Consider the following 17,010-nt stretch of genomic DNA (forward strand, 5'->3'; position numbering starts at 1 on the left):
GTTTTTGTTTGCTTGCTTGCTTGCTTGTTTTTTAAGCCTATTATTTGGCAAATGTATTGTGTTGGCTGGCTATTCACACACATGTAGTGGGGAACTAGCTACAGCACGATCCACCTCTTCGCCAGCTTATGATTAGGGTATGCTGGATACCTGAAGGTACTGTGGGAGAAGCCATTGGAAGGCAAACAGATTTATTACAAGCAGGGATAATTCTCCTCCTGCAGGTTCTTCACCTCATTTTTGTATGCAGGCTGGAGGCATAAGCAGTTAGAATTAAGTTTGCCTGGCAACCAAATATATGGCTCTTTTCCATTTTAAGACACTTATTTTGCAGTCTATGTAACTTTTTAATCTATTAATATTAATGTTTAATTTATTAATAGAAGCTTTATGCATATGGTTTCACATTAAGACAGAAAAATAATCTGGAAAACTGACGGGAAGATACATTATCATCATTTGAAGGCCATTCTTTCAGGGTGACTTAGCTTTTCCTTCTGCTATTATGAACTTACAGTATAAAGTCTTTCTCCTTGGTCAATCAAAATGATATTAACTTCCTTTCATTAGTCAGTTTATTTTGGAAAATCAGTATAAACAAACCACGTGAAATTTTACACAAGTATCTTTACTGACAAAATGATGTAATACTTTTGTTCTTTAAGAAAGCACATATACTTGTGTCTCACTCTTTAATGGGGACTTTCCTTCAAATCTCCTCTCTTCTGAAGGTTATTCTTCTGTGAGACATCAGAGATGAAGGATCAGCCAGAATGACTGAATAACTCATTGTATTTTTCACAGAATTGTATCCTATGGCAAGAGTGTAAGTTATAAGGGTCAGCATATTGACATTTGTAACGTCACTTGAAGTCAACAACAGCTGTCACATTTTTCAAGATGACTGTGCTACTGATTTCTGTATTCCCCAAAAAAACTTAAATACTTGTCAGCAATAGAAGATGTTTTTAAGTAGATTTGAATAATTAGCACAGTTGACAGGTTGTAGCAAAGACCTCATATATATGACTGAATTTTGAGATCCACTGTGGCAGAATATTTTTTAGGATTTGGGGGGAGAATCAAAAAAGTGGAATAAATGTATGTATGGAGGAGGAAAGTTCTATTTCAGTTTGATTTTCTCCACTGCCTAATGTATCTTTTTAATTTAGTTGCTTCTCCAAACTTAAATTACAAAAGATTCCTGTTGGACTGGAAAGTAAATTGTTTCCCTTTGGCTTTATTGACCTTGTGTATACATTTTGTCCTGCTTAATAAAAGTTGCATTGGAATACATGCATGCTTTTGTTCAGGTTCTATCCCAGAACTCTAAAGAAATGTGGACAGCTGCATTCAAAAAAGAATAAATCAAGTGAAGTGACAGGAAAAAACAGGTCAATAGCAGGAAAAAACAGGTGAGAAATGCATTGTAGGAAGGCCTAGAAGGACTGGCATCACCTGATTTGCCTGGCCCACATTAGCATTGCTGCATTGTCAGGTTAGTTGCTCAGATCTTGTCAAGACTTGAGTTATAACCCTTTGGAACCTAACAGTCATCAGTGGAAACTACTGTAGCAGATGAATGAAATCTTTTTGTTGTCTGTGTCTGAGAGTAGATCAGGTCAAGTCTGAGCTTTTTTTTCTTATTACCACCTCCATTTTATATTAGCATATTCATTTGGCACTGTGTGCTGAATTCATCTCAAGGTTTACCGAGAGCAAGGATATTATGATGTACTGCAGTTAGCAGTCACACCTGGTAAGGTTTCTGAGAAGCCATCCTGAAAATGGTCTAGTGACATTTATTTGTCTGCCAAATACCATCCATCACTGTGGAGCAACTAGCAGAGGAGCCACAAGAAACAAGTGGAAGACCATGCCCTGTGAACATATGACAAAAAGATGGAAGTTTCTGAAGCTGAGTGCTTCTCCATGGCATGGCTCTTCTGTGGTCTTCTGGGAAAAGAGTAGGTAAAGGGACCCTGCAGAACTTTGGGCAGTCATGAGAAGCTGAATTTACAGAGGTATGTGATGCTTCCTGGGAAAGGAAGCGTATCAGGATGATATTACACAAGATGAGGGGAGACAGTCTTGACAGCTCAGTACTGCTTGCCTGCTCTCTGTTGCACATTTCCTCTGCTTAGCTTGTCCTGGTTTCACTGGGCCCAATAGTGAGCCAACTCAGTTCATTAATTCACTGGAGGTCTGTGGCACTGATTTCCAAGCCAAGTCTGAGATACTTGACAGTCATTTAGGCACAATTCAAAGAGTACTGTTTTTTCTCATGGATAAATTCCAACTTTGAAGTTGCAAGTAGAGTACCTTTTGTGTGCAGTTCTGTTAAAACCTTCTGGTCTGAAATTTTATCTTATCTAGAAGTCAAGCTGTTAGCTATAAGCTTATCTTATCTGTATAAACCGTATTTGAGAAGTCCTGCTCCTGTCCTGTTCTTTTCCAGAACAAGCTTCTCTTTTCTCCAGAAACGTAGGTTAAGAGCAGTGATCATACAGTTGTGAGGTGTGACTGTAGAGGTAATTCTGGACATTTGTTTCTTCTTGTACTTTGGATTTGAACTTGAGTTCCAGTAAGGGGTGAGGGAAAGCTTGCCATTATTGGGTTGAATAAGTAAAGTGCCTCTCCAGTATGTGCAAAATAGACCTTTTTCAAAAAAAACGCTGTTACACTGCCTACAGTAGATGCATCCACACCATTTTGAGACAACTGCAGCTGATTTTATGGTGAACAAAGTCTTCCTAGGCTGCTTTGAGAACTTCAGTTTTATTATTAGCAGGGTATCTTCTGATTAGCAAGTAAAGCATGTCAGAAATTTTTGACAAATCAGCTTTTAATCGTAATGTCAAATTTGAAGCATCCACTAGTTAATATTGGTTGATTTAGAGCATTTCACAGTAACATACTTCTCTGCTTCTAAGACAAATTAAGAAGCATTGAGTAAAAAAAAAAAACCTTTAAAGATCAGAATATTTAATTTTTACTTCATTATTTTGACTTGTATGTTACAAAGAAAATGTTTTTTGTTCTTATGATGTTGTATTTAAAAAGTTAGAACAAAAAAGAAATTAAATCTTTAGTAATATATAATTTCACAAAACATTCAGCATTTCCAGTTTTCAACCTGATCTGGGGTAACTTTTGACAGTTTCTTTGAATAGAATTCATTTCTGTGTGTGACACTGAATCCAAATCATTAAGTTTTTATATTCAGGAACAATTTAATATTTAACTAAGTGACTGTATATCCATATATTCTTTAGCCTCACAAATGAAACGTATTATTTCTAGTGACATGGATATTTCTTTCTAGTTATGGAGTCCACCTGTCATCCCCAGTGGCTAAACTTTTCTGTTTGTTCCTAGGGCAACACCAAGCCAACCACTCTATGTGTGTCCCCCTATCAGCATTTCACGGCTCTGTTCTGAGGGAGTAATAGGGATAATGAGGTCTTGGTTTAGTGACAGGTGAGCTGGAATTTGAACTCATCAGCCTGGTCTTGTATAAAGGCCACGCAGATGGGAAACATCTATTGGGCTAGATCTGAACTGGTTCAGGTGAACGTTTCTGTAATCAATAACAGTATATGAAAACATAAATGCTGTTATAAGTGCTTATGGCACTACAATTTTCAGCTTTTGCAAAATGCAAGCCCTTTCAGTTCCTCCCTCTTTGAATAAACTCCTCTACAGTAGAAGAGTAAGACTTGGCTGTAATTGCTGACCACAGCTATAAATACTTACTCTCCCTCCCAAGTGAAGCTGAAGCTAAGGTTCCACAGCAGCTTAAACCAGTGTAACTGCAGGCTGTTGCAGTACTATCCCCACACCCTCCTGCAGGTCCAACACTGATCAAAGCTTGTGCTGGGCTGATTTAATCTGCTAAATTGGCAGAAACATAATCCAATAATAAGAAAAAAAATAGAAACATGATATCTAATAAATTTGAATAATTTCTGGAGCCTAAGAGTCTGCTTGTAGGCAATTCACAGTTCTCTGGACATTATGAATGTTGTTGCTGGCAATACAAATACTGAAATAGAATATAAGCCATTGATTACATGCAGATCACATTCTGATATTTTTAGACTTTAAGGTGCAGCTTCACTAAATGCTACTACTAAAGTCCTGTCCTTCTCCCCTTCCCATCCCAGAACACGTACTCCCACCATGACCAGTTGCACAGATGCTAAGGAATCAGATCAGCTTGCTGATTTTGCAGGAAGCTAAGCCAAGGGGAAAAAAAATTAAAAATTGTTCATTCAGTAAGCTAATCTGATTCACCATGCCACTATGTAATCTCTTTATACAGCATTCATTTTTCTGCACCTATTACAAGGTTCTCATATGACTTAAGAGGAGAGCCTATTGGCAGTGACATACAACCTGACACTACTAAACTACTTGCTTACCTGTCTGAAACCAAGTGCAGGTGGCACCATCTTGCACCTGTTGGGCACTTTCTTGGGGAAGTTGTCCATTACTTGATTATCAATTAAGAAGCAACAAGAACAAGAGATGCTTATATCAACCAGGAGTAACATTAGATGTAGTCACACTTTTGTATATTATTGATTCAGGTTCAGTGTTAGGGTCTCCTTACTTGTTAGGTCAGTCTGTGTAATTGTGTGTTCATATAAAAAGTATACAACTTTTGCTTACTTTATAATGTATTATTTTGCCTTGTATGGGGAATGTAGGCTCTGCAGCAGAGGCCATTTTTCTGAGCTAATACACCTGCTGAAAATAGAAGTCTATTTCCTTTCCTTGAAAACAATGGTCGGTGGGGTCAAAAGGCATTTTGCCACTGGGTTATTAGTTATAAAATACACAAGCGTGTAGATGGGACAAATTCAGTTTGAAATATGTGTTACTTTGATGAATAAATGGGAGAAGATAAGAGTCAGACCCTTTTCAGAGATGCACAGTGACAGGACACATCTTAGAACATGTTAAATTCCAGTTGGATATTAGGAAAATATTTTTCACCATGAGGCTAGTCAAAAATTGGAAGAGATTGCCTGGCAAGGTTGTGGAGTCTCCATCTCTGGAGATATTAAAAAATGGACTGGACATTTACTCAAGACCATGAGCAACCTGCTCTAAGTTGATCCTGGTTTGGATATGGGATTGGACCAGATGACCTTCAGTGGTCCCTTCCAGCCTATATTATTCTGTGATTATATGCTTCTGTTTTATAAAAGTTGTTGTGCCATTTGTATTGTTGACTTCTAATCTGTTGTCTGTTGAAGTGGGCTTGTGTAACCTTTCAGAGTCACTAAGTATTAAAGAGGCTTTCTGGGGTTTGGAAATGAGACAATAATGAGGAATGATGGTTGGTAACACAGCCACATTTAACAATATTCAGTAAAAGAGATTAGATTGAAATGTGTGATCTCCTAGCTGATGATAGCAGTATCTTTTCTTAAGCTACTTTATTTGTCTGTAATGTCTGCATTTTTCAAGCAGATTTCTCTCTTTTCTCCTCCTTTTTGTTTGTTGGTACTTCCTTTTGGAGCACTATTTCCTTCCTCTCACTGTCTCACTGTCTCACTGCCCTTGTTCTGTATCTGTGCAGTTCCAAACTGGCCCCCTGCCACTGGCTCCTTGTAGTGCTGCTCCCCATACCCTTCCCCTAAACACTGGTGCTGATGGCTCCCAGGGTGCTAATTCTAGGCAAGGATGCCTTCAAAGAGCTCATTACTAACCTGTCAGAACCTACTAATTTCTGTTCCACTCCAAAACTCCTTGGTAACAGAAAGTCAGAGTCAGATAAATGAACTCTCACTTTATCATAGGTCTTATCCTTATTCCATGTCTCCTTAGTAAAGGTTAAATACAATGTTTTGAACAACATTGGTGTTTAAATTATTACTTAATAAAATGATCGGACTGAGAGACAGAAGCACTTAAAATCTTGTGAAACTCTTTTAAGCTGTATTCAGAGTCAGGCTTTAATGTATCAAATCCTGTTGGTTCATGTTTGGAAGGATATTTTGAAATTACATTAGGAGACTTGATTTTAAAAGATGCACTGCAACAGCTGTCCGTAGAGAGAAGAAAGAATTCAGTGATTTGGTATTTGGAATTAGCATAGTAGTTGCATTCTGACTTTGTGTAATTACACAGTATATTTTGCCTAATTTTATCATGATAAGAGCAAAATTTTAAGAGTGATATTTTTGTCATAAATGGAAGTTTTATGCAGAAACCACTCTGTTTCTGGAATATAGCGCTCTCGTCATTTTATGTTTGGTTGGTTTTTTTTTTAACTTCATTGCAAGCAGCTACAGGACTTCCAGCTTTATTGATGTTGCTCATTCTCCTCCCCTTCTTTCAGAGACCTGTGAGAAGAATTCCCTTAGTAGTTGGCAGAACCGAACTCCCACTTCTGAAGAAGAAGCAGCAGCTCTTAAACTTCAAGCCATCTGGAGAGGGACCTACGTTAGGAAAGTACTGAACAGCAGAAAACCGGGTGTGTCCTTTAAAAATGCCTTTTAAAATGTTTCATACTTCACCTTATTCAAATATTTACTGTAAAGATTTTGTTACTAATTAATATCTACTTAAAATGAACTGAAATGTAATAGAACATTATAGTTGAATCTCATCTCTTATAAAACTAAGAATAGTGCTCAACCTAACCACTCAATTGGCACATATGATACTAAAAAGTAGAGGAAAGACACTCCCCCTAGATTTTCATAGATATTAAACCAGAATTTACATTAATGTATGTTTAACTCAGAACTGGGCTAAATGTTTTGTTTGTTTGTTTGTTTTTCTGGAAAGGTAAGGGAAGTCCATACGAGAACCTAAGGATCATAATGGATAATCAGCAGAACACAGCATCAAAGGCCGATACTGTGCTCAAAAAATACTGTGCTGATACTATCCTTCATTCTTCTGTATATAAATAGAGGAATCTTGCATAGCAGTTGAAGATTGGTGTTACATTTCTTACTCAGCAATTCTGTTATCTCAGCTGGAATATCGTGTCCAAGTGCAGCATCTACAGTCCAAGAAGAAAGATAGAATCATAGAATCGTAGAGTCGTTTAGGTTGGAAAAGACCTTTAAGATCATCCAGTCCAACCATTAACCTAACATTACCAAGTCCACCACTAAACCAATTGAGGGTAGAGTAGCAACCCCACGCCTCCTGGCTTGGTGGCTGGATCATTTATAATGAAAGTAAAAACTAGGAATCATTAAGATTGGAAAGGATCTCTAAGATCATCAGTCCAACCATCAACCCAACACCACCATGCCTACTAAACCATGTCCCAAAGTGCCACGTCTACATGGTTTTTGAAAACCTCCAGGGATAGTGACTCCACAGCCTCTCTGGGCAGCCTGTTCCAGTGCTTGACTACCATTTCTGTGAAGAAATTTCTCCTAATATCCAACCTAAACCTCCCCTGATACAACTTGAGGCCATTTCCTCTTGTCCTATCTCTTGTTACTTGGGAGAAGAGACCAACACCCACCTCACTACAACCTCCTTTCAGGTAGTTGTAGAGAGCAATAAGGTCTCCTGTCAGCCTCCTCTTCTCTAGGCTAAACAATCCCAGTTCCCTCAGCCGCTCCTTATGAGACTTGTGCTCTAGACCCACCAGCTTAGGTAACAACTGAGAAATTCTGGGTAGAGTTGTAAGGATCAGGATTAAAGAAGGGCCTTGTACTTGCAGGCTGTTAGTTGGTAATTTAAGAAAGAGAAGGTTAAGAATTACTTCACTATAATCTGCTAGTACCCATATGAGAAAAGGAATTTGACAGCAACAAGGTTTTTAATCTGAGATCTGAAGGGTTAACCAGAAGGTCAGAGATTGTGAGTTGAATCCAGATACAGTCAAACTAGAAAAAGTGGCATTTATTTTTAAAAGGATAAGGTATTTAGTGGAATAAACCAAGATTTGTGTTGTACTACTGAAAACTTTAAAATCAAACAGACACTCATCAAATTAAAAAAGGATTAGTCAGTTATATATGATGAAATAGCAATTAATATGTTAACAGGACCATTACACAGAAAGTTAGATCAGAGTGATTCCTTCTAGCCTCACAGTATATGAATACCCAAGGATCATGACCAAGAAAACTGCTCCATTGTGAGATATACATTCCCTCTTTAGTAAGTCATCCCCATTCTGTTGGAAGCTCCTTCTTGAATTACTATTATTGCTGGGGTTCTTTCGCCTATATATTCACCTGCACCAGATGATCTCTTCGAGCTATCTTTTGTACTTTCATCTCATCAGTAAATCTGGTGCTGCCTCTCTCCCAAACTATCACCTGTAGCCCAGTCTTGCTTAAGCTTTCCTAAGTAGTCTAGTGCCATGTAAATTAGGAATTTCTGTTCACTAGTATTACTAATTCCTACAAATCCTAGAGCCCAGAACCTGTTCTTTTGAAGTTTAGATTTTAGATTTTTGTCATTTGAGCACTATGTGAGTATCCCAAATCTTTTCTTCCATTGTCTATCATGTCTGTCTTAACTTCTGATTTATCAATACTCTGTTACCTTTAATTCTGATATTATCTTTACACCGCTTTACTGTGGGTTTTTTTTTTTTCAGTCATACCATTCTTCTCCTCCTTTCCCCCATTATCTATATTTTTTCTCTCTTACTTGCCATTACAGTAAAGTACTATTACTCCCTCCCCCTTTTTTTTAGTTTTCCCCCTCCATTTCTGTCACTAATTGCTTATGTAATAAACAAGAATTTCACCTAACTTTAGTCTTGAAAAGTTAGACAACAGGTCTAAACTGGTTGCCTAGTCTTCATCTGTATTCTGTAGATAGAAGTAGACACCTTGAGATGACAACACGTCCTTGTCATCAGAGAGGTATCAAACATGGGTCGGACGAATTACCCACTGGAGCTGCCTGATTCTTTTCTTTTTAGCTACACAGATTGCCTAGGCACATACCTACCCCTTCATGGTATCTGCAAATAAAAGCCACTGGGAGCTAAACAGCATATTCTCTGACGACAGAGATCATCACCTCATATCACTACAACATGTTACAATGAAAAATCTGTAAATCAGAGAAAATATTGATTGCATCATTTTTGCAGTTGTAGGAGTGCTGAAAAGTACAAAGGTGATGATGAAGAGAATTTCCTTTGTCAAAGGAGAAATTAGTTTTCAGCTCAGTGAGACTTCTGTAAAATTCCAAATAAAAACTAGTGATTCATAAGACAATTTACTTGTGTGAGTGGCATTTTTCAGAAGTATTTCGCAGGTGTATATTTAGAACAATACAAAGGTTACATGTTATATTTTCTAACTTATTTTATTATTTCCAGGTACTAAAGAAAACACTAATGTCAAAGAAACCTTGCAAAAATTGTGGACTGCAATTGAGTTAAATTTTGAACAGTGTGCTCTAATGTTGTTAAGGTAATCATGTAATAAATTAAACTATTTTATTGCAGGCAGTACCATAGAATTGCCATAAATTGCTGGTTCACAAAATGGTAAGAGTTTTACTAGTTTTAAAGTTACAAAACTCTGCTGGAAGGGATGAGATGTTTTTAGTGAAGATATGCTGTGCTTTATTCTGCTGTGCTTTATTCTGTGTACCCTACATGAGTAAACCTATAGCAATTAATATACCTATAATTTTTAGGTATGTGTGTTACAGGCTTCCTCCTACAGCTTGAGCTAGAATATTACCTTTCTCCTGTATTTAAATTTTTAATATCCTGTAGGGTGTTTCATAAGTATAAATCTGATACTGATTCAGTTGATTTAAAGAAGCATTTTGATTCATGCTATCTGTTAAGGATACCTGGTTGACATTAGAAAGGAGATCGCTATACTATTTAAATGTACCACAGTTTATATCATCAGAGGATTTGTTTGTAGCACTTGCTTGAAGGAAAGTAGATGTATTTCTAGGTGGATGCTTTCCCTGGTATTTAATTACAGCTTTTGCAAAGATAGCTGCTCTAATTTCAGCAGTGTTCCTTAAGTCATTTGCAAGCATGACACTCTTTGGAGATCACATATTTTCACTAAGTCCTTCAAAAATCCAAATGTTAGACCTCAGTTTTAGATTTGCAGCATCTCTAAATCAGCAAAGATCAGATGCAGTTTTAGTCTACCTTCAGACTTTTACAACTTATGGGACTGATTCTTAGGAATTGTCCCAGGGGATACATTTGAGTGTTAAAATAACGCTAATGTGATTTTGTTTAACTTTAACTGCTGATAGAATTGCATTTAATCATAGAATCATAGAGTCGTTTAGGTTGGAAAAGACCTTTAAGATCATCCAGTCCAACCATTAACCTAACATTACCAAGTCCACCGCTAAACCAGTTAAGGGTAGAGTAATAATTAAGTTCATGTTTCCTGGCTTGGTGGCTGGGTTATTTTTTAATGAAAGTAAAACTAGGAGCCACTAAGGTTGGAAAGGACCTCTAAGATCATCAGTCCAACCATCAACCTAACACCACCATGCCTACTAAACCATGTCCCAAAGTGCCACGTCTACATGGTTTTTGAAAACCTCCAGGGATGGTGACTCCACAGCCTCTCTGGGCAGCCTGTTCCAATGCTTGACTACCACTTCTGTGAAGAAATTTCTCCTAATATCCAACCTAAACCTCCCCTGATACAACTTGAGGCCATTTCCTCTTGTCCTATCTCTTGTTACTTGGGAGAAGAGACCAACACCCACCTCGCTACAACCTCCTTTCAGGTAGTTGTAGAGAGCAATAAAGTCTCCTGTCAGCCTCCTCTTCTCCAGACTAAACAATCCCAGTTCCCTCAGCTGCTCCTCCTAAGACTTGCTCTCTAGACCCTTCACCAGCTTTGTTGCCCTTCTCTGGACACATTCCTGCACCTCAATGTCTTTCTTGTATTGAGGGGCCCAAAACTGGACACAATATTCCAGGTGCAGACTCACCAGTGCCAAGTACAGGGGCACAATCACCTCCCTGCTCCTGCCGGCCACACTATTCCTGATACAAGCCAGGATGCTGTTGGCCTTCTTGGCCACCTGGGCACACTGCTGGCTCATGTTCAACCGGCTGTCAACCAATGCCTGCAGGTCCTTTTCCACCATGCAGCTTTCCAGCCACTCTTCCCCAAGCCTGTAGCATGGCATGGGGTTGTTGTGACCCAAGTGCAGGACCCGGCACTTGGCCTTATTGAACCTCATCCAGTTGGCCTTGGCCCATTGATCCAGCCTGTCCAGGTCCCTCTGCAGGGCCATCCTACCCTCGAGCAGATCAACACTCCCACCCAGTTTGGTGTCATCTGCAAACCTACTGAGGGCACACTCAATCCCCTCATCCAGATCATTGATAAAGATATTAAATGAGGCTGGCCCCAAAACTGAGCCCTGGGGAATACCACTCGTGACTGGCCGCCAACTGGTTTTAACTCCATTCACCACAACTCTCTGGGCTCAGCCATCCAGCCAGTTTTTTACCCAGTGAAGAATACACCTGCCTAGGCCATAAGCCACCAGCTTCCTTAGGAGAATGCTGTGGGAGACTGTGTCAAAGGCTTTGCTGAAGTCCAGGTAGATGATGTCCACAGCCTTTCCCTCATCCACCAGGTGGGTCACCAGGTCATAAAAGGAGATCAGGTTGGTCAGGCAGGACCTGCCGTTCATGAACCCATGCTGGCTGGGTCCAATCCCCTGGTTGACCTGCACATGCCTGTTGAGCTCACTCAATATGAAATGCTCCATAATCTTTCCCGGCACCGAGGTCAGGCTGACAGGCCTGTAGTTCCCCAGGTCCTCCTTCCGGCCCTTCTTGTAGATGGGCGTCACATTGGCAAGCGTCCAGTCATCAGGGACCTCCCCTGTTAACCAGGACTGCTGATAGATGATGGAGAGTGGCTTGGGAAGCTCCTCTGCCAGCTCCCTCAGTACCCTCAGGTGTAGAGAGTACATCCAGCCCCATATACTTGTGAGTGCCCAGGTGGTGTAGCAGATCGTTAACTCCTTCCTCCTGGATTATGGGGACTTCATTCTGCTCTCTGTCTCTGTCTTCCAGCTCAGGGGGCTGAATACCCTGGGGATAACTGGTCTGGCTGTTAAGGATGGAGGCAAAGAAGGCATTAAGTACCTCACCCTTTTCCTCGTCTTTGGTGGCAATGTTGCCCCTTGCATCCAATAAAGGATGGAGATTCTACTTGGCTCTCTTTTTGTTGTTAATGTATTTGTAGAAACATTTTTTATTATCTCTTACAACAGTGGCCAGATTGAGTTCTAGCTGGGCTTTTGCCTTTCTAATTTCCTCCCTGCATGACCTAACAAGATCCCTGTACTCTTCTTGAGTTGCCTGACCCTTCTTCCAAAGGTGGTAAACTCTTCTTTTTTCCCTGAGTCCCAGCAAAAGCTCCCTGTTCAGCCAGGCCAGGCATCTTCCCTGCTGGTTCATCTTACAGCACATGGGGACAGCCTGCTCCTGCACCTTGAAGACTTCCTTCTTGAAGAATGCCCAGCCTTCCTGGACTTCTTTGCCTGACAGGACTGCCTCCCAAGGGACTTTCCCAACCAGTTTCCTGATAAGGCCAAAGTCTCCCCTCCGGAAGTCCATGGCAGTGGTTTTGCTGGCCCTCCTCCTTACTTCACCAAGAATTGAAAACTCTATCATATCATGGTCACTAAGCCCAAGACAGCCTCTGACCACAACATCTCCCACAAGCCCCTTCTGTGTTTGTAAAAAGCAAGCTAGGACTTTGGCCAATAAAATAACATGCAGGAATTTTGGAAGTTCAGTACTAGGGTAAAAGTTTTCCCATTCTCTAATCCCAGACTTACTGGAAGCTAGAAGCAGTACCATTTTACAACAAAACCACCAGTTTAAAATGCCCTAAAACCTCTCAGTTTGTGCTGGGGTTGCCACCTGTTTCTCATTATACATCCCATGTAAGCTCATCTGTCTTTGTCTCTACTATTATTTAATTATTATTATTATTAAAAACTTGAGGTTTCTGAGGGGCTTTTTCTGTGTGTGTGTGTGTGTGCGCGCGCGCTGTTTATCAGTGGTGGAAAGAACCTTTGCAAAGCTTCATGGACTAAGATTTCAAACTGTTCTGCTTTAAGTTACTTCTGGCAATATTTGCATCTACTCTGTGACTCACCTTAAATGTCAAGGTCAGCTATTATCATTGCTAAGAACATGAATGTGGAGATTGTTTCTGTAATTCAGACTACTATATAGGAATAACAGAACATCAGAGTAGCATTGTCCACATTTTGTGGATAAAACTTTTGCAGCTGAACAACTTGAAGGCATTCATATTTGACACAGAAGACAGCTATCACTGCAAATAGATGTTGTGAGGTTTCTTTAGACTATCCCCTTTAGGTAAACCATATAAACCAAACTTTGAATTAGAGCAATTAAAAGATAGCAAAAAAGATGTATTGTTTACTTACTGCAGAAAGCAGGTAGTTAAAGAATAATGCAAGACGGAGTGGCAGGGAGAAGGATATCCTTTCCTTCACCTCTATGTAGGCATATTTTCACTCATAATCTCCAGAGAAAATCACTGGAAGGAGCCCAAAGATGGAGGGAAACCAGTTATCTTTCTTCTGCCCTTCACCTGTCAACCTGTTCACATAACAGTGAATTTTGTATGCTGGTCTTCACATTGCTTTGTCCAGGGGAACATTAATTTTTCATACTGCACATGATAAATAAAAATTCATGGCGTCAGTTAGGTGCCAGTGAGGTTAGCTCTAATTTTGCAGAACTTCATAACACCTGCGAGCTTATTTGCCTTACAAATAACTTCTGAATTTACAGTCTTAGGCTCTTTCCTGTGTGAATGTCTTTCATCACATTTTAAAATTTGGTTTTGCTTTTATTCCTTTCTTGTTCAAAAAAGTTTTAAAAGGAAAGAAAGGGGGTTTTAATCTCCTGATGTCCCACAGCTTTAAGATGACAGCTTAATATGAAGAAATGGAAGTAAGTAAAGTTTTGTAGAAGCCATAACATTTTGGGCTACTAGAAGCAGTTGTACTCATGGATAGACTGACTTACAGAAATATTTGTATATAAGTATTGGCCATTATGGGCCATTAGCTCTAAAAGAGCTGATCCCTACCTGATTTATTATTTTTTGAGAGTGAACAGCTACTAGAGAAACATTAATAACACATTTTATATCATTGTTTTACATTCATGCACAAAGCAGTTCTTCATGTTTAGCATAACTTAAAGTCAAGATATGTGTGCCCTCCTGATTAGATTTAAATATCTATCTTGTTTTCTGCTTTCCAGAGAAATGTTTAAAAGAAACTGTAAGTCAATTGAAAAGTTTCCTTGTTATGAAGATGAATGGTGTAAGATGTCTTTTGCTGACTATGCTGTAACATATGCCGATCAGCCACCAAATGTGTGGTTTGTGGTTTTTAGGTGAGTTTCATAAAGCCCTATATCGCTCTTATGGGGAAGTAGTATTGATACTCTTTTTTTTTTCACTAACCTGCTTTAAAAATGTAATTTTACATAAGTCTACTTTCCTTAAATCCTAATGTATCCTTTTACTGTGTCACGCAAATAATTTCATTTGTGAAAATAATTTTAATATAATTTGAATTTTTTTTTTTTTTAAGAGAAATATTTCTTGTTCCAGAAGATATGCTTATAGTGCCAAAGGTGTATACCACTATCCCTTCCTGTAGACTTCATGTTGTTGATAATGACACACTGGAGGAAATGCCACATGTCTTTTTCAAAGTCGCACCTTGTGTTTATCCCAAAAATAAGGTAAATGCAAAGAGTCGTTGTGAAAACTGTGATTTTTAAAATAGTAACAATTGCCCAAATTCTGTGGACATTTTCAGCTGTGTCATAATGTTCTTCTTAGAAGTGCGCTTTTATGTATTCGCAAGTTTGAACAGAGACTATCACTCATCTGCTTCTGTGCTAAACCTTTTACAGTAAAGGAATAGCTGTAATTTTCTTTGACATTTTTTACCATCGCTAAATGGAGGAATATCATCCCACTTGCCTGTGCTGTGCTACTCAATGGCAATATGTTTGCTGCTGATGCTGTCCATCTGACAAAACAACCTTCAAGAGTCAGGGGCCAAGCTAAGAATGAGGTTTGAATAGCGTTCTTTAAGTCATGCTTACAATAATTAAAATAACATGCATCTTCAGGTGCTAATGATAATTGCAGCATTGATGCCAAATACAGCTTTAGATATGCTCCCTCTCAAAGCCTGTATGTTACCTCAGAAGCATCAGTGTATAGTTATCTTTTTAGAAGTAATTTATTGTTAAATAATTATCACAGCTTCCTCTCCTTCTGCCTTTTTAACTTTAGGCTAAAGAAGACAGTTTGCTAAGTCTTTCCTTGCAAGTTACATGTTCAGCATTCTTGATTACTCTCTCCTCTGGACTCTTTCCAATGACTGCTGTTTTTTTCTTGTTTACCATGCACAACACTGAGCACAGTAAACTTTGTACAAAGGATTAACTTGTGGCCATACAAATGATGAGTAAGGAACGATTAGTTTACATGTCTTGTGCTTATATATCTAACTGTGATGCTTGTCCTATTTTACAACACCATTGTTAACTCACGTGCTTCTGTAACCCTAGGTGCTTTCCTGAAGAACTGAATCCTGTACCTTATTACTCTTGACTAAATATACTGTATTTTACTACTATATTTAATGCTATTTTTTCAGACCATTTCCCCAGTTTAAAATAATCTTGAATTCTAATTTTCTCTTCCTCTATAGTTACAATCCTCCTAGTTTGTGGTATTGGCTAATTAAACATGTATGTTCTCCATTCCACCACCCACATTACTAATAAAAATACTGAATGGAATCAGGTTCAGGTTAGATCTTTGAAATCTCACTGACTGCATCCTGCTCTTCCAAAAGGAGCCAGGAATATGTGCTTTCTGGATGTGATTGTCCAACAGCCACCCTAGTTTCTTCATTATGCCAGCATTTCCTTAGGCTTAGAAGAATGATCAAAGAGACAGTGTGTCAGGTGTCTTCTTCATTCCCATAGAAGAGTCAGTGTCAGGTGTCTCCTTCATTCCCACAGTGTGCTTTCCTGTGCTTGATAGAAGGAAGCCTGACTGGTTTGATAGGACTTGGGCTTTGCAGTCTTTTTGCTATGTTAAGGGGGTTGGAAGGAGTTCATTTTATTAGTTATTTCATGATGTTTTCAGCCATTGGAGTTATGCTGACTGATAATTTTCTAGACACCTTTGTCCATCTAAAAAAGAATACATCATTGCAGTTCTATAGTCTTCCACTACTTTACCTGTCCTCCATCAGTTATCAAACATAATTTAAAAGTTTTGTGATTGTTTTAACCTGTTATTTAACCTTCAGACAGTTCTGAAGTTCATCAGATCTAACTAATGCAAAGCCTTAATTTATCTATATAATCATTTACTACTTCTTTTCCTATTCTGGCCTGCCTCTTACCTCTTTAATATTACCCCTAATACTAACTATTCTAGCCACATGTTCACAGTTGACCTTTTAGTGAAGACAGGTTTACATTTTAGCCTTCTCAGTCTCATCTGTCAATAACAAGGAATTGATGTCAGTTACAGTCTAACACTAGGAGTAGTTTTCTTGTCTTTCTTTTGTAACTTTACTTCCAATTTCATCATACTTTTTTTTTTTTTCACTAGAGTGAACTTGCCTTATCTAGTCTTTATAGTGAGTATCAGCTGAATGTGATGAATAAGAACTGCTACAGCTGGGGGAATATGCTTAAAAAAGAAGGGTTGCAGACAAGCTCTTCAAGCTCTCAAAACTAATTTGGGATCCTCAGAGACTGGGTGTGGATTCCACCAGATAGGAAAATTCAGTTTGGAATTGGACAGTGGCAAGTGGCAGGATGCAAAAAGAAATCTCAGTAGTGAACACTACTTACTGCTTTTCAGGGAAGTGACGGGTTGTGGAAAGAACAATCACAACTTCAGATTTATTTCAGATCTAATCTCAGCATTTGTCCTGCTTAGCAGGATATAACTGTCT

General features: G+C 38.8%; 1 protein-coding gene across 1 annotated transcript in view; it reads left to right on the forward strand.

Moving 5' to 3' along the window:
- The window catches only part of ADGB (androglobin), a 138,216-nt gene that overhangs the window by 79,145 nt on the left and 42,061 nt on the right, over positions 1-17,010 (forward strand). The window contains exons 22-25 of the mRNA XM_075707698.1: positions 6,353-6,487; positions 9,326-9,419; positions 14,273-14,407; positions 14,608-14,761. Of these exons, the coding sequence (XP_075563813.1) occupies positions 6,353-6,487; positions 9,326-9,419; positions 14,273-14,407; positions 14,608-14,761 (518 nt within the window). The remainder of the gene's footprint in view (positions 1-6,352; positions 6,488-9,325; positions 9,420-14,272; positions 14,408-14,607; positions 14,762-17,010) is intronic.

This window comes from Pelecanus crispus, chromosome 3 (assembly GCF_030463565.1).
Source record: "Pelecanus crispus isolate bPelCri1 chromosome 3, bPelCri1.pri, whole genome shotgun sequence".
NCBI classification, from domain to species: Eukaryota; Metazoa; Chordata; class Aves; order Pelecaniformes; family Pelecanidae; genus Pelecanus; species Pelecanus crispus.